General features: G+C 39.7%; 1 protein-coding gene across 4 annotated transcripts in view; it reads right to left on the minus strand.

Moving 5' to 3' along the window:
* Positions 1–12,591: 12,591 nt before the first annotated feature.
* The window catches only part of KDM3A (lysine demethylase 3A), a 56,345-nt gene continuing 45,158 nt past the window's right edge, over positions 12,592–23,778 (minus strand). For all 4 annotated transcript variants that reach the window (XM_044925992.2, XM_006074755.4, XM_044925991.2 and 1 more), the window contains 7 exons: positions 20,879–20,966; positions 19,874–20,004; positions 16,056–16,175; positions 15,832–15,971; positions 14,388–14,564; positions 14,175–14,309; positions 12,592–13,306 (listed from right to left, as the gene is read on the minus strand). In XM_044925992.2, the coding sequence (XP_044781927.2) occupies positions 13,226–13,306; positions 14,175–14,309; positions 14,388–14,564; positions 15,832–15,971; positions 16,056–16,175; positions 19,874–20,004; positions 20,879–20,966 (872 nt within the window). In that variant the 3' untranslated portion in view covers positions 12,592–13,225. The remainder of the gene's footprint in view (positions 13,307–14,174; positions 14,310–14,387; positions 14,565–15,831; positions 15,972–16,055; positions 16,176–19,873; positions 20,005–20,878; positions 20,967–23,778) is intronic.

The raw sequence follows: 23,778 nt of genomic DNA on the forward strand, positions 1-23,778 counted from the left end.
TGTATTGACACATCACATCCCAGAAGTATGTGTATTCCTGGAATCCTACAGTATGTAGCCCTTTAAGATTGCCTTCTTACATTTAGTAATATGCATGTAAGTTTCCTCCATGTCTTTTTCATGGCTTGATAGGTCCTTTTTAGTGCTGAATTATATTTCATTGCTCACAGGTACTACACTATACATTCACCTGTGGAAGGACATTTTGGTCGCTCCAAAGTTTTAGCAGCTGTGAATAAAGCCATACATGTCTGTGTGCAGGTTTTTGTGTAGACATACATTTCACTCATTTAGGTGAATCACAAGGAGCACAATTGCTGGATCATATGGTAAGAGTATGTCTGGTTCTGTAAAAAGCTGACAGTTCCAAAGTGGCGGTATTGTTTTGCATTCCCACCGGCAATGATGAGAGTTCCTACTGCTCCACGTCCTCACCAGCATTTGATGTTGTGTTTTGCATTTTGACTGTCCTAGTAAGTGTGAAACAGAATCTTGTTTTAATTTGCATTTCCCTGAAGATACCTGATGTTGAACATCTTTTTATACACTTTTTTGCCATATGTATATATTCTTTGGTGAGATATTTATTTAGAACTTTTGTCCATTTTTAATGGGTTGTTCATTTTCTTATTGCTGAGGTTTAAGAGTTCTTTGTATACTATGGATAATAGTCCTTTATCAGAAATATCCTTTGCAAATGTTTTCTCCCAGTCTGTGGCTTGTTTTCTAATTCTCTTCATGCTTTTCTCACAGAGCAGTTTTTAATATTAATGAAGTCCATCTTACCAGTTATTTCATGATAGTGCCTTTGATGTTGGATCTTAAAAGTCACTGCCATACCCAAGGTCACTTAGATTTTGTGTTATTTTATTAGTAGTCTTATAAATTTTGTCTTTTACATTTGGGGTTCCCAGGTGTCTCATTGCTGAAGAATCTGCCTGCCAATGCAGGAGACGCAGGTTTGATCCCTGGGTTGGGCAGATCTCCCAAAGGAGGAAATGGCAACCCACTGCAGTATGCTTGCTGGGATAATCCCATGGACAAAGGAGCCTGGCGGGCTATATAGTACATGGGGTCGCAAAGAGTCGGACATGACTGAATGACTGAGCATGCATGCACTGTGATCTGTGATTAATTCTTGTAAAGCATGTAAGGTCTGTGTCTAGATTTATTTCTTTGCATGTCCAGTTATTCCAGCACCATTTATTGAAAAGATGGTCTTTGTTGCAGTGTACTACCCTCACTGCTTCATCAGAGATCCATTGACTGCATTTATGGGGGACTATTTCAGGGCTCTCTGTTCTGTTCCATTGATATATTTGCCTATTCTTTTGCCAGTACCACACTGTCTTGATTACTGTAGCTTTATAAGTAAGTCTTGAGGTCAGGTAGCATCAGTCCTCCAACTTTGTTCTTCAGCATTGTATTGTCTGTTCTGGGTCTCTTGCCTCTCTAAACAAACTTTAGAATTCATGTGTCAATATGCACAAAATAACTTGCTGGGATTTTGATTAGGATTGCTTTGAATCTACAAGTCAAGTCGAGAGGAACCAACACATTGGCAGGATAGTTTTATGACTGCATTTATCTGGCTGATTTATTCACGGAGTGATTTTGGAACTAAGGAATGCTCATAATCTCTGAGCACTTTTGTTCTTATGTGGATAATCAGAGTTTATCCAGGTGCATGGATGGATAGAATAATGACAACCACTCTTTCAGCAATTCAAATAAAATGATCTAAATATAGGGTTGGTTTGTTTTAATTGAGGGTTTTACTCCATTCCTATTTTCAGGCTAAGGAGAGAGCGCTGTTGGCTCATTATTAGGCCACACATCCCATTTTCCCCCAGTACTCTGTTGGGTATCATTGGAAACAAGTCAGATATTCTTCTGGCCCGTCGAAGTCAACACCTGCAATAAAAGTTTTCCTCTAAACCTCAAGCCCTTGACTTAGTTCCAGCACCAGCTCCTACTTGCCCCACCCTAACCACAGATGATTCTACTTGGTGCCCCCCCCCCCCAAAATTTCAAGGGTACTCAGAATAGCATTCTACACCACCAATTCATTTGTTTTGTTTTCTTCTCAAACACAGCTTACTCTTTAAAAATCACTGTCCAGCTTGTGGTGATCACCCAGCAGTTCACTCGAGGCAGATTATAACTTGACTCTCTCTGTCCCTGCCCATTCTCCCCGTATTGTCTGCCAGAGACGACTTCCTGAGAGCCCTTGCCAGTTGTACAGCTCACATGGCCTTAGGCCCTCTTTCTTGTCTGATATATTTACAGGTATGTCTTAGAACTCCTGGTGAGAAAGGGGTCATGACTTCTATTTGTTCCAAAAGAGTACTAGTCTTGTCTGCCTCCTCACCTATCCCCAAAATCCAGCCCCATAACTGTATTTATGGAAGCAACTGTGAAAAAGCTTTAAAAAACTGGACCATTTTTCTTGTCCCACCCTGGTGACAAATGCTCTTCAAAAGCTATTCTGTATTACCAGTAAGAAAGATTCTTAAGTGAAAATAAACTTGGGAAATGCTTGGTTGAAATAAACATAAAGTAGGCTTTAACTTTTCTTAGCCTTTCATATGCTTTTACCAAATTTATGTAACCAAGCACTTTTCTTATGAGGTGCCAGAATGAACACTGCTTGGCCACTGAGCCATTTCAGAAATTCAAGTCTAAACCACAGTAGGGAAATACCTTTTCTTAAGCTATGGGAGTTCTCATTTACAAATAATTATATTTATGTAATATGTACAGAATTATGTCAGCAAAATGGAGGAGTAGACAGTTTCAAACCCATATCCTTCCAAAGAAACATTGAAAAAGTCCCAGAAACTCAGAACTTGAAAACGAAGGTTTACAACAACCAACAAAATATTAAGGAAAAAGAAAAAACAGAAAGCTCTGTGGCATTTTTATTTGCCCTTGGCAAAACTCTGTCACAGTTTGGCAGCATCTTGAAGACAGCAGCCCACGTTTTCAAATGTGAGACCCTGGCCCCTAGTTCCAGGGAAAGAGAAGAGGACCTTACTCACAAATTACTGTGTTTGGCCCAATCTAAGGGCCATCCTGAAGGAATAACACAAGGTGCTGATCTCTGGTTTGCCTATCTTGGAATTTATCCAGGGTGGAAGAGCATCAAGTATTGCTTGAAAAAATGTTATGGTTTTTTTTTTTTTTTTTTTTAATGTGCAGTCACCTGGGGCAAAATTTTTCAGCTGAAACGTACAAGAGACTGCTCAAAACCTGGGAGGAAAAGCCAGGGAGATGTTTTTTGTTGTTGGTTTTTTTTTTTTTATATTAGTGCATTCAACAACAACTGGGTATACTGGGGAATTTAGAAAGCCAGGATAGGAATTATGCTCAGAAAAGACCTGAAAAGACCCCTAGATCTAGGCTTGGTGCATTCAGAAAGTGAAGGTTGAGTTAGAACCATAAATGGTCTGGCTAAGTGGTAAAGAGTATCCAAGCACACAGCCAATCCATAGAAGACCCGAACAGGTATTTTTGTTTGTTTTTTAAGTTTCTGGCATTCAAGGAGATCTCTGTTAAAATACTGGCTGAACACAGCTAAGCCTTCAGAAACCAGAACAGAAAATCCTGGGGAAGTGAAAGATTCTGATTTTCAGTATTATTCAGGAATATTTAAATGTCCAGTTTTGAACAATAAAATTACAATGTATACAAAGAAATTTGGAAGTATGGCTCATTCAAAGGAAAAAAAAAATTTACACAAACCATCCCCGAGGAAGCCCAGACATCACACTAGACAAAGACTTTAAACCAACTGTCTCAGGTATGCTCAAGCAGTAAAGAAAACCAGGAAAATAATATATGAACAAAATGAGAATATCAATAGAGAAATTATAAAAAGGAACCACATAGAAATTCTGGAGCTGAAAAGCACAATAACATGAAAAAATACACTAAAGGGGTTCAGTATATTTGAGGAAGCAGAAGAAAAGTAAACTTGAATATAAAAAAACTGAAATAATCCAGTCTGAGCAGAAAAATGAAGTGCACACAGCTCAAGGGATTTGTGGGAGACCATCAACTCACCAACATGTGCATTATAGGAGAACCAGAAGGATAAGAGAGAGAGGAGCAAAAAGAATATTTGAAGAAATGATGACTTAAAACCTCCCATATCTGAATTAATCTGTACATGCAAATAGGTCAACAAATTCCAAGTAAGACAAAAATCAAAGGGATCCACACTAAAACATTATAGTCCAGTTGTTAAACAATAAAGACAGAATCGTAAAAGCAGCAGAAGAGAAGCAACTCCTCACATACTAGAGATCTTCAATAAGATTAACAGCTACTTTCTCATTGGATACCAGGGAAGCCAGAAACAGTGGAGTGACATATTTAACATGCAGAAAGCAAAAATTGTCAATGAAGAGTATCATAAAAAGCAAACTTTAAGAATGAAGGAGGAAATAAGATATGCCCTGCTTTAAAACATAAAAAGCTAAAGGGGTTCATTACTAGTAGAACTGCCCTACATGAAATGCTAAACAAAGTCTTTCTGGCTGTAATGAAGACACTAGATAGTAACTTAAAGCCATATGCAAAAAAATAACACCAGTGAAGGAAACTACATTGGTAAAAGCCAGTACTGTACTTTTGGGTTTGTAACTCCTCTTTTGTCTTATAAAGGTTAAAAGCAGATGCATACAAATATACATTCATGTTAAGGGACACACAATGTATAGAATCTGCGTCAAAACAATATAAAGAGGGAGTGACTGAGATGTATAAGAGTAGAGATTTTGTATACTACTGAAACAAAATTGATATTATTCAAACTTGGTCATTGTAACTTTAAGATGTTAATTATAATCACTAAGATAACTACTGAGATTAAAAGAAAAGGAAAGAAAATGGAAATCAAAATGGTATAGTACAAAATTTGAACTAAATGTGAAAAAAGGCAATAATGGAAAAACTAAACAAAAAAATATATACAAAACCAAACACAATTATGTAAAGTTTAAAAATAAAATAAAATTTAGAAATAAAAAAAAAGAAAAAGCAGAAAAAAAAAAAAAAAAAAAAACAGGTAAACAGCTAAGTCCTTCCTTACTAGTAATATAAATGGATTAAAAGGAGATCGGTCCTGGGTGTTCAGTGGAAGGACTGATGCTGAAGCTGAAACTCCACTACTTTGGCCACCCTGAGAGGGTAACAGGCAGGAAGGCCAGGGGTCTCCAAATGGAGGAAATAGCCTGCAAGTGTCAGACATTTTTCTCTCTTAAGCGGCAGGAGGAAACAAACTAGCAATATTTTTTTCCTTCTCTATACAAATTTAAAGAGAGGTTTCTCTTAAAATACTGTGTTGCCATAATGACACCTGGTTGCCTGAAGTTAGCTATTCTTGAGCCTAGAGATAACCAATGCCTTTTTCTTATGGAAATGTTTGTCTTAAGCTATGCTAATGTACTATGCCTTTACCCCAAACTCTGTCTCCAAGTCGGTTCCGCCTCTTGGCCCAGAACCTACTTGACAAACCAGTATGTTATACTCAGATATTGTTCCCCTAATCTATGTAAATGAAACTATTTGTATGGTGGTCTGCCCTTCTTTAAGATTCAAGTTAATCATTTTATGGCCCAGGATAAACCATTTGGTGCCATTCTGAATTTTAAGACATTCCTTTCTTTCATTAACAGACTGCTAGTGACTATATAACATCCAGCTGAAGACTAGCAGGGGGGTACTCTTTCTGCCCCCTTCTGATGCCTATGTCAGAAGCTTTCTCTATCTCTTTTATACTTTAATAAAACTTTATTACACAAAAGCTCTGAGCGATCAAGCCTCGTCTCTGGCCCTGGATTGAATTCTTCTCCTCCGGGGGCCAAGAATCCCCGTGTATTCGCGTGATTCAGCAACAACCTTTCAACCTGATGCGAAGAGTTGACTCATTGGAAAAGACCTTGATGCTGGGAGGGATTGGGGGCAGGAGGAGAAGGGGGCGACAGAGGATGAGATGGCTGGATGGCATCACTGACTCGATGGACGTGAGTCTGAGTGAACTCCAAGAGTTGATGATGGACAGGGAGGCCTGGCGTGCTGTGATTCATGGGGTCGCAAAGAGTCAGACAGGACTGAGTGACTGAACTGAACTGAAACCCCAATTAAAAGGCAAGAGATTAGAAGAACAAATAACATAATCCATCTATATGCTGATTCATTTTAGGTACTGTACAAAGATACAAAATATTGAAAGTAAAAAGATGGGGAAAGATATTGCATAGGAATAGTAATTGAAAAAGAAGTAGGATGTCTATGTTTATCAGATGGGCTTCCCTTGTGGCTCAGCTGGTAAAGAATCTGCTTGCAATATGGGAGACCTGGGTTGGGAAGATCCTCGGGAGAAAGGAAAGGCTACCTACTCCAGTATTCTGGCCTGGAGAATTCCATGGACTGTATAGTTCATGGAGTTGCAAAGAGTTGGACATGACTGAGCAACTTGCATGTTTATCAGATAAAATAGATTTTAAGTTTAAAAAGATTACAAGATACAAAGGAGAACCTTAAATATTGACAAAAGGGTCAATCTGTCAAGAGGATATAACAATTACATGTGCACCTAATAATAGAGCCCCAAGATACATGAAGCAAAGATTGCCAGAAATGAAGACAGCAATAGACAATTCTGCAATAGTAGAACTTTCAATAATGAACAGAACATCCAAGCATAAAATCAATAAGGAAATAGAAGAACTGAAAACACTATGTACCAATTTGATATATACAGAATACTATACCCCAAAACAGCAGAATACACATTGTTCTCAAGTGGAATATTCTCCAGGAAAAATCATATGTAAGGCCACAAAACAAGTCTCAAGAAATTTTAAAAGACTGAAATTATACTAAATATCTTTTCTGACAACAAAAGATGAAACTAGAAATCAGTAACAGAGGGAAACTAGAAAACTCAACAATAAGTGAAAATGAAAATCAAAAAATTAAAAGAACTACTACTTGATCCAGCGCTTATATTTCTGGGTATTTATCTGAAGAAAAGGGAAACACTAATGCAACAATATATGCATACCCAAGTTCACTGCAGCATTATTTACAATAATCAAGATATAGAAACAACCAAAAAAGAGGTCACAAAAAAGACAAGGACACTTCCTTTTGCTATTTTTATTCAACATGGAACTAGAAGTTCTAGCCAGAGTGATTAGGCAAGAAAAAGAATTTAAAGGCACCCAGATTGAAAAGGAAGATGTAAAATTGTCCCTATTCATAGATGACACGATCTTATATGTAGAAAACTCAAGATTACACACACACACAAACACTGTTAGATACAAATCTGGCAAATCATAGTTTAGCCTTACCTACCTTGAATGTGCTCAGAACACATTAAACCAGAGTTAAGCAAAATCATCTAACCTAAGCCTATTTTATAATAAAGTATTGAAGGCTGAGCACTGAAGAATTGATGCTTTTGAACTGTGGTGCTGGAGAAGACTCTTGAGAGTCCACTGGACAGCAAGGAGATCAAACCAGTCAATCCTAAAGGAAATCAATCCTGAATATTCCTTGGAAGGACTGATGTTGAACCTGAAGCTCCAATAGTTTGTTCACTTAATGTGACAGCCAACTCACTGGAAAAAGACCCTGATGCTAGGAAAAATTGAGGGCAGGAGGAGAAGGGACGACAGAGGATGAGATAGTTGGATGGCATCATTGACTCAACGGACATGAGTTTGGGCAAACTCTGTGAGAATGAAGGGCAGGGAAGCCCGACATGCTGCAGTCCATGGGGTTGCAAGGAATAGGACACAACTGAGCAACTGAACACCAATTGAATCTTATGTAACTAACTGAACACTGTACTTAAAGTGAAAAGCAGAATGGCTGTATGGGTAACACCGTTAGTGCTCACAGCTGAAAGCACACTGGGTCTGAAGAATGTTCGAAGCACCAAACTAAAATTAATTGCTGGATGATGATGCTACAGGGTCATCAGTCTTTCTCTTATATGAGGCTTGAGAATAGCTGGAAGAAGGAACTGGGGTACAGACCCTTGGTTTAGCAGATACAGTGTTCTTCAGGAAGATAACTAGCTTTGCAGTTTTTCTTCTCTATGGCAAGCAAGAGCTTCCTGAACCTACCTGCTAGGTCTTGCCAAACTCTTATAATTAACAACCATTTCTAACATCTGTACACCACTGGTGATAGTAGCAAACACCTCTGCTAAGTTTCTTTGCTGTGAACTTTTTTGGCGTCTCAGATAGAACTGCTCTTCCTCACCTCAACTTCTTTCTCCAGTTCAATCAGCTCTTCATTGGAAGGCTCTTCAGCCTCAATGCCGATGGTACTGCAAGTTTTCTTATTATGGTGATAATGGGAAGTGTATTCTTATTCAGATTTCTGAATGCTCTAGGGTTTCTTAAATGGTACATTAGGAAAGACTTTAATTTGAACCCTGCAACATTTCCACCCCAAAACAGTGTTAAATGGTCTCTGAATGCCTTGAATGCGGGCATTGTATTGAACTCTTGAATGTATGTATGTCCTGACATACAGTTCTAGAATAAGCTTGTTTCATCAATATTAACTTTTTCTTCTGGCAATTTTTAAAGAAACATTTACTTATTTGGCTGCAAGGGGTCTCAGTTGCAGCCACGGGACGTTCACTGCATCACTCAGGATCTTTTGTTGCAGCACAAGGACTCTCTAGTTGTCTGTGGACTCAGTTGTGGTCTGTGGACTTAGTTGGTCCATGAGACGTGGGATAAGTTCCCCAACCAGGGATTGAACCTGCGTCCCTGGCATTGCAATGTGGATTCTGAACTACTGGACCACCAGGGAAGTCTCTCTGGTCAGTATTTCTCACCCACAATTGTCCTATATAGCTCTTCCTTCAAATCATCAGCACCTTTTAGCATCAGGACTTGCTGCCTCACTGCTGAATTTCACACTATGAAAATCATGATGCACTTTGAAGCTCTGAAACCTAGCATGAGTTGCTATAAACACTTAGGTATAAAGAGTGAATCGAAAAGCCTTCTTACCTTAGCCTAGGGCATCGTTGGCTAAGTGGTATAGCACGTGACAATTTTTCAGTATCATCATTAGACCAGGTCTTTTGTGATGACAGTGTGTTTAATTGATGCTATTCACTGCATCAGATTCACTTCTTAACCTTTAAAATACTTGAGATCATCAATGGAAATTCCTAACTCATGTGCGGTGGCCATTACTGACTGGCTTGCTGCCTTTGTGCTGGGCAATTATCCTGAGTTTTATCTCAAGAGTAATTGCCTTCCTCTTCTTTTTCCCACTAGAAGCAGCAGATGCAGATGGGCATTTTGTAGACATCACAGGATGCAAAAACACAAACCAAGGTACATTTGAAAAAACGCCAGCAACACAGTACACTGAAGAGTATTGGTTGTTTACCCTTGAGGTCATATGGCTGACAGAGAGCTGTCTACATCCATTTCTAACGAAAGCTCTCAAAAGTGAATGTAGAGGGAATGCACCTGAATATATATCGTGTCATACATTACAAGGCCAGAACTAACATAAAACATACAAAAAATATAAATCATAAAATCTGAAGTTTTAGATCTGTTGAAAAAATTGAATCTATAGTTAAAATCTTTCAACTGCATGTTTTCACTGATGAAATGCTTCTACTACACATTTTAGAAATATTACTATAAATACATTTAAATCTGTAAATTCCTATCTAAGCACTGTTGTAAACTGAATTCATTTTTGAAGGTTGTGTTTTTACTATTGTTTCAACTATCTAATTTCTTTCTGATTTCTTCTTGGTCATTCATTTACTTGGAAGTATGTTGCTTAATTTTTCAACATCTGAGGATTTTGTAGTTATTTCCATAAACATAGAACATATTATTTTTTAATATTTAGTTGGCTGTGCCAGGTCTTAGCTGCAACATGTAGGATCTTCAGTTGCAGCTTGCAAACTCTTACTGTGGCCTGGGGGATCCAGGTACCTGACCAGGGATCAAACCCAGGCCCCCTGCCTTGGGAGTGCAGTCTTAACCACTGGACCACCAGGAAGTCCCTATTCCCCACTTTTTGAAAGTTTGCTTTACACTATTTCGCATTTATGAAATACCTATGTTAGTACCTGTTTTTGCTAATGGAAAGAAATCTGAAGAGGATTTTTTGTTTTTACAAAAAAATAAAAAAGGCAAAATGTGAAAACTGCATTCAGCGTTTTGTTTTGCAGCAAGCTGGAACAGCAGCAGCATACACGCTGAGCCGTGAAAGTGGCATTGCCATGCTCCTTTACACAAAACTACACTCAGCGTCAGGGCGCCACAGCTATGAGCTGTGTCTGTGGCACCTGTGCCTGATGTCGACTTACTTTGTGTGTCCGTTAGCAAGATGTGTTCTAAGGTACCTGCTTCTACGCGTGTGAAAGGTTTCACAGGAAACCTGTTTTCAAATAGTGGGGGAAACCTGTACTTAGAAAAGGCCTACTTGTTCCTTCTACCTTTTTCATCAACTGAAAATAAGAATGTCATTTTCTCATTCGACTCCAAAGGTTTTTCCTACTTGGAGTTAATTTTTATTTTGGTTTAAAGATACATAAAAAAATGGATGATTTTCATCATTTTTAAGTGTACAATTCAGTGGTAGTAAGGACATTCACAATGTTGTACAACCATCACCACCATTCATCCCCAGAATTTTTTCATCATCCCAAACAGAAACTGTGTGTCCAGTAAGCAGTAACTTCCACTTCCGCTTCCTCTCAGCCCCAGCACCCATCACCGTACTTCCTGCTCTATTCTAGGAATATGACTGTTCCTCATATAAGAGGATCATATAGTATCTCATTCTGTGTCTGCCGTTATCTCACTTAGCATATTTTCAAGACTCGTCCATGTTGTAGTAGGTGTCCGAATTTCTTTCAAGACTGAAAAATATTCCACTGTATATAAATGCCTCTTTGCTTATCTGTTCATCTGTTGGGTTGTTTCCACTTTTGGCTCTTGTGAATAATGCTGCTGTGAACATGAGTGTACCAGTATCTGCTTGAATCCTTGCTTTTGATTCTTTTGAGTTTAAACATAGGAGTGGAGCTGCTGGATCATACGTTAATTCTATGTTTAAGAGGAACTTTATCCAGATTTACGAAAATACTGTTAAAATTGCTTAAGGTTATCCAGGAATTTACAACTTCCCTTGTGCACCATTTTTTCTTGCATCATGATGTGGGTTTTCTTTCCTGAGAAATTCTGGCTTTTATCTGAAAATGTCAGTAATGAACAAGGAAAATAATTTTTAGGGGTCTAGACTTAACCCATCCCTCACCAATCTCTTGATTCTCTGACTTATTGTCAAACCTGTAATTTTCTGTGTCTGGCTTATAAGTAAACATTTCTCTACAGTTCCCTGTTACTCAACGCTGAATTGTATCTTTTTACCAATCTTTTGGTTTGTAAAAGATCTTTTTTCTGCTCCTTAACTCATGTGCTGAATTTCTAATTTTAATGTCTCACTTCTGTATTCAGCTTCTTTCCCAATCTGGTCATTTATGGCAATCTCATTCTTTTATCATATCCCCATACACCCATTTCTTCACGCATACTACACGTTTCAGAATATAAAGTACTGGATCATTCCAGAATCTACAAACATTGCAGGTTTAATATAGCAGTTTGCAGGTTTGCACTGACTCTTGCTCATGGGAGCTTTCAATTTTTTTATTTGTGGGCATCTAAGTAATAAGTCCTTGGAATTATCTTTGGGATTCCTTTGAGGTCTGGCTTGATGGTGATTTCTTCAGTAGAGAATTCAACTTTTCATCTTCTTTTGGCTATTGGGGATTTCTAACCAACAGTGCCAATTCTAGATCCAAAACTGTATAAAGGAGCTTCTGGTAAGATGTTCCCAAGGAAGATGTTTCCCACTAATAGATATTTCCACTTATTCTTTTCAGAAAACTTTATGTTTTTGAAAGTTCATCTATTAAAGATTTTGGCTTGAGGTGGGTTGGCATTAGGTATGCATCTTTGATTTACCACTCTGAGCTCACAGGTAAAACCCAGGCTCCAGGCTTTGTCTATGTTACTTGATTTCAATTTAATCATTTTAGTACAGCTAGAGCTGTTTACAAAATCAACAAGGTATAGAAAACTGGCTTCTTTATGAATTTCCTTTCTTCATAGAGATGATTATTTTTGAGACTTCAGTTTTAAAACTTCTAATATTTTCATTTTCTTTTGTAAACTCTTGAATTATAAAGGGTCAGAAGAGAGACAAAGTTTTTTGACCTCTTAACTTTTTAGAATCATTTAGCTAGTCACCATTTGGTTTTTCGGTTAATTTTCATTTCTAAAGGTAGTTAATCAGTGGTGTTTCTTTACAAAAATGTGACAGGAGTTTCCACTTGGCTGGGGAGGAACTTGTTTCCATGTGAGCACTGTAATACCCATTCAGAAATCACTATAACATCGAATTTCTGTGCTTTTAAGACGACTTCCTGGCGTAAACTCTTACACCCATTAACACTGATGAAATGTGTGTTGACTCTGCAACCAGAGAATAATGCCAATAAACTGAGTCAAAACATTATATGAATACTTTAATGCAAAATGCTTAACACTTAAAATTAGCAAAGCTTCAATTTAAATTAAAACTCCATTTAACTAAAGATGGTTAACCCCAAGAATTGTACAGTAGTTGACTTCTGCTATATAATGCCAGTCCTAATGCGATACAGTATAAGAACTGCATTGTTGGTGGTCGCTTCCTCCACTGTTCTTCTGAACCCTAAGGGCTGGGGGAGAGGGTACTCAGACAGACACAACAAAACACAACCCAAATCAACTGCGTGGTGGTTCCTAAGAGTTATAATCCATTTGATTAAACTGTCCAACCACACAACTGGGGAGTAACTGCAGATGTTGTTCCAAAACTGAGAAGGGGTTCTGTTTTTACAGTTGGGTAGAAGCTCTGCACTAGGTGAGAAGTCACAGTTTTAAAGGATGCATGTTCTGTAAATAGTTACTACATATACACATTTAGTGTCTGTAAACACTAGAAATATACATTAGACAGAGTACCCCCTTACCAGGTGGGTACAGTTTAAAAAAGAAGATGAGGTAACATGAGTCTCAAAGTCCACAGGAATCCTGCCTGAAGAGTTTGAACAGCTGCCAGTAATTCACTTCCAATGTGCAGGGGTAAGGCGCCTCTGGGACCCTCACGGTTTGCCAAAACTGGATTCACTGGCTTTCAGCATAGCAACCGCATCTTTTACTGCATGGTAGATAACATTCTTCACCTGATCGAAATGAGAGAAAATATGGTCAGTTTAGCATTAAATCTAAAATCTGTCCACTGAGAATAAACTTTCCCCCTACCAATTTCATTACCATGCTCTCGGAACTTAAGACTCAAAATTCAATATGAAATGTTAATAATACTTGAAAGGCCCCTGGGATCCTTGGAGGCTTTTATACACATTTTAAACCCATGCCTCCTTTGAAGAAATGAAAAGCTCATTCTCCCCCTTCCATAGGCTTTGCTCCTATGTGACCCTGCCCTCATTGAGTGCAGAGAGAAGCAACTCCCAGGGTACAGCTCTCTTTTTCAGGGTTTATATATGTCCCTAGTTTTCTAAATGAAATCACATGTTTTAGATCATTCACTACTGCAAGCCTCTAAACCAAAGTGAGATTCCCTTCTGGTTTATTCCTCCTTTGCCTAAGTAGGTAGTAGAACCAGCCAGTTCATCAACTCACTGTTACCTAGTGTGATATGGCCAAGTTCATGGACTATTTTTTTTGTTGACAGGAAATAAGGATTTATTGGTGGGCATGAGTAAGGAGGGGACAGCACCAAGGCTCTCCTGAGTGCAGGGCCCACCATTTGTCCAGGGGCCCAAGATTAAGGATGTATTTGACTCCACAGTGATCTGGGATGAGCTGCTTTTCTGCAACCATGTTTTTAAATTCATCCACATTAAACTTAGTAAACCCCACTTCTTGGAGATGTGGATGATCTTCTGGTGGCCAGGGAATTTGAACTTGGCCCTGTGGAGGGCTTCAATCATACGCTCCTTGTTCTACAGCTTGGTATAGATGGACATTCACTGATAAAGGGCCATGAAGTCAGAATCAGAGAATGCCCGGGATCATAGATATTTTTACCTGTAATTTATCTTCATGGTTTGTATGAGTCTGTGACAGATAGCGGAATTCCTGAGTAAGCCAGAAGCAGTGCTTAACATGTTCTGGAGAAACAAAATCTTCAGCCACCTTGATACAGCTATATAGGTTATGAACCTGGAAAACAAGAAGCCACATCAGTAACACAAGCCACATCAGTAGTGTATGGAGAATAAAGAATACAATAATTCTTGCCTGATGTGGTGCTCCTGCTGGGATAAATACCACATCTCCAAGAAACTGCACAATAGCCCAGCCTTGAACCCCATACTCTTGATGCAAACGCTTCCTCAGTGATCGGTCTAAATACCAGCTCTGATCATGAATGGGATCATGGTCGGCAGGATTTTCTTGACCTTGCTCTTCTGACACCTAGAATACATTCCAAAGGTTATGAAACTGAGTTACGTGCTAGGGCTCCAGGAGGGCATTTGGCTCCTTGAACAATGTGGACAGTCAGTAAATGTCAGGCCTTCTTCAACATAAGCCCTGGCTGGCAGAAAGAGAAAATAGTACTCAAAGACAATAACTGAATGGACCAAGAGGAGACTGAAAGAAAATGTGGGTTCCTTTGTCATTTCCTATAAACCACAACTGGCAGTCTGCATTATTTTTGTAAATACTGTGTTTGGACAATGTTTTGGCCTAGACTTTTGAATGTAAATAGACTTAAGCTCCTTAAAAACAGATTTATAGCTCTGCAGTTGTTAAAAACCTCTAATTCACTTAACAATTTGAGTTATGAAACAGTCCCAAAGATGGCTACAGATGAAACTTGTTTATTCTAGACCAGTATTGGGCAGCACAGACTCAGGGTGACACTATCAAAGGAACAACATGGTGACCACCAGGTCCTCTGGAAGAACCAAGTTATCCTTAGGAAAAGACATCGTGACTGAGGCAAACACTGGTTAAGGATCTAACTTGGCACAAGGCTAGGACCTTGCGTATCCATTCCTCATGAACAAATGAAGAGTACCCGCCATAAACATCTGTGTTAAAACTAGAAGCCTCAGTGGCAAACAGGTTAAAAATTGAACATGCCCATCTGTGTCTAGAACAAAAGATTCCACACAGAACCCTTGCTGAATAACCTAACTACTGGAATCTTGGGATCTTCAAAGTCCCTGTATACCTCTCCCATGACCCTTCGTAAGTTGACAGCCACCAGCAGGGTGTGAGGTCTCCCTGACCTACTACCACATGAGGGTGGACAAAACCAACAAAGACCTGAGTCTTGTTGGAACTTGGAACACAGCTATCAAGGGCAAAGAAATGATACATGGATTTCTGAAGTGCTTAGGTTTTTAGGGCTGTAAAAATAGATATTATGTGATGATCAGAGGAACTACCATGAAGGTGAAGGCAGAGCACAAAACCCTCCAAATTCACTGGAACATAAAACACAGACATGAGAAACAAAACAAGTTCCCCCCCTTTCAAAGATGTGAGCCTAATCATCTAGAAACCGATGATCCTTAGAAACCAGCTTTAGCCTACCCAATCTGAGATGCACAGGTTTAACATTTGAGGTTGTGATTATTTGTCAGTGACCCAGTCAGGTCTCGACATGTAGTAATTAATAATACTGCCGTTCTGCACGTTTTTCTCTTCACATGCCACAGGGTAAGGAGCACACCTTTTTAAGAAATTCTCGTATCTTCTCTGTGTCCTTAGCAGCATATATGTGCCAGAGAGCTCCTGGCTTCTCTTTTCCTTCAATAAATCGCTTTATTGTGAGTTCATCAGAATCTCCATCTTGGATAGTTTTAAGGACTTCTGGAGCAAGAGAAGGCAAATATCAGATCACACATGTTCCAGCTCAGAGAGTAAGCCCCACTTTTTTTATGCTTAGGATCCTACCTTCTTCTTGGTCACACTGTCCTTTGGGAATTCCCACATAGACCATGACATTAGCTGCATCAGATACATCTAGGTGAAGATTTGTTGTTCCATATTTCCGATCTTCTGGAGTAATTAATCCTGCAGGCAGAAAAGCCTGAAATTTACTGAACTAGCACAGGCTGCCACAGTCTTTCCCACTCCCTGGAATGCTACTGCTAAGTCACTTCAGCCGTGTCCGACTCTGTGTGACCCCAGAGACGGCAGCCCACCAGGCTCCCCCGTCCCTGGGATTCTCCAGGCAAGAACACTGGAGTGGGTTGCCATTTCCTTCTCCAATGCATGAAACTGAAAAGTGAAAGTGAAGTCGCTCAGTCGTGTCCGACCCTCAGCAACCCCATGAACTGCAGCCTAGCAGGCTTCTCCGTCCATGGGATTTTCCAGGCAAGAGTACTGGAGTGGGGTGCCATTGCCTTCTCCAACTCCCTGGAATACTTGGCCACAAAATTTAAAATCTACCTTTCTAAGCATGGAAGAGTAACAGAATAATATTCAATATTAAGTTATTTTATCCTTTCAACTTTGAATAAATATTAAACGTTTACTTTTGTAAGAATAAAAAAAACAAGTCCTAATACTAGTTTCTGGTGCTACGCAAAATATCTGAAAATCTGGATGAAATTTAAATAAAATATGGATAAAAGAAAAGACAAAAGGGCTTTTTAAAAATAAGCCAGTATGCTGACAAGAAAAGAAAGTCAACACTAGAAAGTAGGACTTGGGAAGGTAAAGTGGACCACTGAGGCTGGGATTTGCCAAAAGGATGTCTGCTCAACCAGGCGAGCTCAAGCTTTCAAGCTTTGGTTGTCAAAGCCGAGGACTCTGGGGTAAGACATAAGATGGGGATTCTAACAGAACACCTCCCTGCCCCTGCCCCAAACAAACACAGAAAGCTAGGACCTAAAATGACTATGTACTCAGTCACACTTGGATCCCTCAATGATGGAAGAGGTTGAGCCAGGCAGAGGCTTCCTAGGTGGCGCTATTGGTAAAGAACCCGCCTGCTGATGCTGGAGACACAGAGTCACAGGTTCAATCCCTGGGTCAGGAAGATCCCCTAGAGGAGGACATGGCAACCCACTCCAGTATTCTTGCTTGGAGAATCCCATGGACAGAGGAGCCTGGCAGGCTATAGTCCATGGCATCACACCGAGTCAGACATGACTGAAGCGACTTAGCACACACACACGAGTCAGAGCATGAGGTCCATGCTGGTGCTCATAACCTGAGAATCTAATCTCCTCCCCCAGGAAAAAGCCTATTTGCTCAGCATTCACCTTGAGGCTCATCAAGCCTTGTGGTTACCTTGGATCCCCATCCTGACATGAGGACACTGCTTCTTGAGCCAAGCATGGCTCGGGATGGGCAAGCCAAGGCTGTTTTCTAACCCGCCAGGCCCTGCAACTTAAGCCCTGTCTTGTTTGGAGGCCAAGGAATTTCTCTCTGGCTTGCAGGGGCCTGTGGTTTAGGACCAGCCATACACACAGGAGCCAACACCTTATCATTTCAACCTGGGATCATGGCCCTAGGGCTCAGCTGCAATTTCCCTTCTTTCCAGTGTGCTGAAACGCCAGCCCTAGGAGTGAGTAAAGCATTAGATATTGGACAAAATCATAGGATATATGAGATTTTCTTTAAAATAGTAAAGGAAAAAGTATGAAGAGAAGAAATAAGGAAACAACTATGGAAAAAAAGTCTGAGAGCTGTTTTAACTGGGAGACGAATACATGGGAAGTCACTGTCCTAGATTCAGGTTTTCAGTGCATTTAATTTTCTATAGTAAAATGCAAACAAGTATAATTTGAGAAGAAAAAAGGCAGTGTGATAGGTGGCAACTGAATTAAATGAATAGGTATTAATGACAACATGGAGGAATATCCCTAAGTCTGATTCCATTCATATAAAGTTCAAAAGTAGGTTAAATACTGAAAAAACATTCTGCAGTAATACAAATATATGGTAAAATTATAAATGTAAGGAAATGATAAGCATAAATGTCAGGATGTGGGCTAACACTGGGAGCAGAAAGAAGCAGATGGAGCTGGGAGGAGTGAGGAAAGGTGAACACATCTCAGAGTGACATCAGAAGCTGCTTGCTGGTTTGGCCAGTGGAACCAAAAACAATGGTCCCAGGGAAAGGATTCCCATGAAAGAAAATCCTGAAACAAAACACGCCATGGACTTTCACGCAAAGAACATAAGCAGACACAGTAGGGGCTGCTAGGTGACAGACCACTGGGGCTGGAGATTGGTTCAAGCCTGGAAATCAGGAGACTTTAGACCTAGTCCCAGACCTGTTACTAGACGCCCCTTGGGTCTCCTAGTCAGGTCAATGTCCTCTCTATCATCCTCAAGTCCTGGTCCCTATTTGTAAATCTGCTGGTGGTCATGGAGCTGGAAAGAGGTTGACTTGTGATCTTTCCAAAGAGCCTTTCACTCTACTTTGTCTCATGGAGAAGTCACTGCTCAGTCACCCAACTTTTGAAAAATGACTGCTCATTAGTGAGGTTTATCATGAAGTGGAAGATGTTTAAAAATGAACACGTTTTCATTATTTCCACCCCTAACTGGTTACTCTGAACGGGAACAATTTTGATACAAAAAGCTATTATATAGAGTGACACTGCCATCTATCAACTGGATCTAGGAGGAAAAGACCTCTATTAAGCTATTTAAACCAAATAAATAGACTATTAAAAACATCTCAGGTAACCACTTCTACCTTATACAGCTTTCTAATTTCTATTAGACCTGGATAATCATGATGTAACATTACACCATTTGCTTTAGTAGAAAAATGCTTCCATTCATGTAAATTTGTTTTAAATCCTCACTGTGAACAGAACACACCCTGCAATCCCAGCCATCCAGCTGCTCTGAAGGGCTCAGAGGAAGGTAGCACAGCTGCAGAACAGGCTGCTGCCCCATAACACAGGCAGAGCTCTCTAAACTGAGACCTGAAGAGCAAGGGGAAATGGGCATGGGCAAGGAGACTACTGCCAGCTGTGTCCTCTCCCCTAGACCACTTCTCAGCCCACCCTGGCAGAACTATCTTGGGCACCTGGACTGTGGGAACTCCCCAAAATAAAGGCCTCTCTGGGAATGTTCCCTGACCTCACTCCAGGTGGTTCCCGGGCTGACTCCACTGTAAAAACTGGGGGCTGAGGTCCAAACCTTCGCTCCTGCTCCCCCAACAGTGTCTGGAGAACATGGCAAAGATGCCAAAGAGGGTTTGCCACCCTCGAGTCTGAGACACTGGAATTGGGACTATGTGAGGAAGGAATAACAATGAAATACAAATTCAAAGAGTATGTTTAATACTAACTCAAATAACTGAATACTACCCACCAGCACAGAACACTGCATTTAAGTGCAGCTGATGTTAAAACAGCTGAAATTCCAGAAGACTGACCTAAATGTCCAGCAACATTAAAACAATGAATAAACTGACCTTCATTAAATGAGGTACCATGCAACCATCAAAAATGATCACACTAAAAGCCACTGAGCAACATGTAAAACTTTTCTTGTATAATATTAAGTGTAAGAGAAAATTTTTATTAAAAAATGGCATATGCCCTACAACTGCAATTAAGAAAGAGAAATATACATACACATGGCCAAGGAATGAAAGGAAATATGCAATAATGAAGACCACTGCTACGTTAAGGGGTAGGATTACAGACATCTTCTCTCCCTCCCCCAAAACCAATGTTACAAATATTTTAATGTGTTTTACTTCTGTAATAATCTTTTCAAGTTAGCCATTTCTTTCTTACCATAAGCATTATACATCTTGGGACCCAGATCTGGCCTAACAAAGTAGTTTGGCAGCCGTGAGGCCAAGTTTAGTTTTCCATCTCTCCTTGTGTACTCAGGCAGTGGAATGTTGGCCATCAGATCATCAAACCTAGAAGAAGAAAATGAATTTGCAAAATAAGCTTGCATTTCTAATCACTTATATGTGGAATCTATATATGACACAAATGAACCTATCTGTGAAACAGAATCAGAGACACAGAGAGACTGGTGGTTGCCAAGGCAGAGGTGGGTGGGAGAGAGCTGAACTGGGAGTTTGGGATTAGCAGATACAAACTGGTAAATATAGAACTGATAAATACCAAGGTCCTTCTGTATAGCACAGGGAACTATATTTAATATTCTATGATAAACCACAATGAAAAAGAATATGAAAAAGAATGGGTGTATATATATATAAACTGAATCACTTTTCTGTATAGTAGAAGAACACAACATTGTAATTCAACTATACTTCAATATAAATGAAAAAAACATTTAAGGTTAGAATTGCAGTGCTTATGAACAAAGTATTCTTTCTCTCCTACAGCACACATATGTATCAAAATAATCTAGAAATAAAAATCTAGAACACTGCAGACAAAAGGTCTGAGCAAAAACTTCCTGATATGAAGTAACACTAAGGGATATATAATTCCTTAGTTCTGAGGATTCAAGGTTCAAGTGCAAATCAGGAAAATGGATCAAGCAATTCCACTGTCTTGTCTAAAGCAATGTCACTACATTCTACCCAACCCTAACATGCCTGATCTCACTCCTGCCTACAAATAACATGCCTGATCTCACTCCTGCCTACAAATGAGTGCATGCATGCCTGAGTCAGCCTTTTCTCTGGCAGAGCACCACAGTGGAAACAAAGAGGGTTTTCATTAGTGAGCCAGATTTAAAAGTCAGTAACTTCTTCATCTCACCAGGATCATCATTTCTCAAGAAAAGGACCATCTCTCCCCCTCCCATAATCGTACCTGGAGGGCATCATATCTCTAAAATCTTCTCCTGGTGGCCAGTCCTTAAGTTTCAACACCATTGGCTCTTTTTCATTTTTCAAGCGGTCTGAAAGGTAACCAGAATTATTGAATTGTTACTATTTATAACTCGGAAACAGATCAAAATCAATGGCAATTAGCACGTTATGCCTTAACAATGCAAATAAAATGTATTTGTCTCTGCAAAATCTTTATAACCTGACACATCTGGTTCAGTTCAGTTGCTCAGTCATATCCAACTCTTTGCGACCTCATGGACTGCAGCACGCCAGGCTTCCCTGTCCATCACCAACTCCCAGAGCTTGCCCAAACTCATGTCTATCGAGTTGGTGATGCCATCCACCATCTCATCCTCTGTCGTCCCCTTCTCCTGCCTTCAAGCTTTCCCAGCATCCGGGTCTTTTCTAATGAGTTGGCTCTTCACATCAGGTGACTGAAGTACTGGAGCTTCAGCATCAGTCTTTCAATGAAAATTCAGGACTGATTTCTTTTAAGATTGACTGGTTTGATCTCTTGTAGTCCAAGGGACTCTCAAGAGTCTTCTCCAATGCCATCTGAACAGTTCAAAACCATCAATTCTGTGGCGCTTAGCCTTCTTTATGGTTCAATTCTCACATCCATACATGACTACTGGAAAAACCATAGCTTTGATTCTATGGACCTCTGTCAGCAAAGTATTATCTCTGCTTTTTAAGACGATGTCTAGGTTGGACATAGCTTTTCTTCCAAGGAGCAAGTGTCATAATTTTAAGGCTGCAGTTACCATCTACAGTGATTTTGGAGCCCAAGAAAATCAAGTCTGTCACTCTTTCCATTGTTTCATCTATTTGCCATGAAGTAATGGGACCAGATGCCATGATCTTAGTTTTTAGAATGTTGAGATTTAAGCCAGCTTTTTCACTCTCCTCTTTCACCAAGAGGTCTTTTCCTTTTTTTTTTTTCCTCTTTTTTCCCCCTCCCCTTTCATCAAGAGGTTCTTTAGTTCCTCTTTACCATAAGGGTGGTGTCATCTGCATATCTGAGGTTATTGATTTTTCTCCCAGCAACCTTGATTCCAGTTTGTGCTTCATCCAGTCCAGTGTTTCTCATGATGTACTCTGTATGTAAGTTAAATAAGCAGGATGACAATATATAGCCTTGACGTATTCCTTTGCCAATTTGGTACCAGTCTGTTGTTCCATGTCTGCTTGACCTGTATACAGATTTCTCACAAGGCAGAAAAGATGGTCTGGTATTCCCATCTCTTTAAGAATTTTCCACAGTTTGTTGTGATCCACACAAAGGCTTTAGCGTAGTCAATGAAGTAGATGTTTTTCTGAATTTCTCTTGCTTTTTCTATGATCCAACAGATGTTGGCAATTTGATCTCTGGTTCCTCTTTTATAAATCCATCTTGAACATCTGGAAGTTCTTGGTTCATATATTGTTGAAGCCTGGCTTGGAGAATTTTGAGCATTACTTTGTTTGCGTGTGAGAGAAGTGCAATTGTGTGGTAGTTTGAGCATTCTTTGGCATTGCCTTTCTTTGGGTATGGAATGAAAACTGACCTGTTTTCCAGCCCTGTGGCCACTGCTGAGTTTTCCAAATTTGCTGGCATATTGAGTGCAGCACTTTCACAGAATCATCTTTTAGGATTTGAAATAGTTCAGCTGGAATTCCATCACCTCCACTAGCTTTGTTCATGGTGATACTTCCTAAGGCCCACTTGACTTCGCACTCCAGGATGTCTGGCTCTTGGTGAGTGATCACTCCATCGTAGTTATCCAGGTCATTAAGATCTTTTTTGTAGAGTACTTCTGTGTATTCTTGCCACCTCTTAATATTTTCTGCTTCTGTTCCATTCTGTCCTTTATTGTGCCCATCTCTGCATGAAATGTTTCCTTCATATCTCTAATTTTCTTGAAGAGATCTCCGGTCTTTCCCATTCTATTATTTTCCTCTATTTCTTTGCACTGAAGGCTTTCTTCTCTCTTCTTGCTAGTCTTTGGAACTCTGCATTCAGATGGATGTATCTTTCCTTTTTCTCCTTTGCCTTTTGCCTCTCTTCTTTTGATACACAAATATTAACTTTAACATTCACATCCTGCAAATTACCAACCATTTTATTTATTCAGTATCAAGAAATCCATTATACCCAGCAAGGGGTAGTAAAATAAAGATCGCTGAGTAATTTGTATTAAAGCCCTGTCTTCTCTGGATTCTCTTTGACAGCCCTGTTTCAAACTGCTTCTTTGAGATCTTAGCTGCTCCCTTTTGTCCATGTTACATTGGTAGTGTTTTGATAGATCCAGTTTCCTCCTATACAGTATTCCAGAAGAAGCAAGCAGCTTCCCAAATAACAAACAGCATAGCACTTTAACAATCAAAGGTCATAGATGTCTAGAAACCCCAGTTTTCTGAGGCCAGCATGAAACAGAAATGACTTATTTTGCTCAGAGAGACTGAAACAACCTGATGTTCTGTCCAGAGACAGTGGGCCCACTCCCCCCAGCCTCCAACCACCCTCCCCCACCACCCCATCTTCTGGATGATACATAGAGGGTTTAGTCAGACTATTTTCCTGTAATAGACAATTAACCATTGCAGGTCATGTCAAGGAACTAAGAACCTCTAACTGAAAAAGATATGCTGAAATTACAATTTATAGCCATGACTCATTATGATTAACAGCAACGATAACTATTATTTCACACCTCTTACTGTGTTCTAGCTTCTGCTGAGTGTTTTAAATCCATTTAGTTCTTACAACTCAATCCAATATCCCAGTGACTTCTGGCACTACATAATATTCCTACTTTTGGATTAGGAAATTGACTGAGGTCAATTGACTGAAAGATGACTGAGGTCACCCAGCTATTAAGCAGTAAGAACTGAAACTGG

This window comes from Bubalus bubalis, chromosome 12 (genome assembly GCF_019923935.1).
Source record: "Bubalus bubalis isolate 160015118507 breed Murrah chromosome 12, NDDB_SH_1, whole genome shotgun sequence".
Classification (NCBI taxonomy): Eukaryota; Metazoa; Chordata; class Mammalia; order Artiodactyla; family Bovidae; genus Bubalus; species Bubalus bubalis.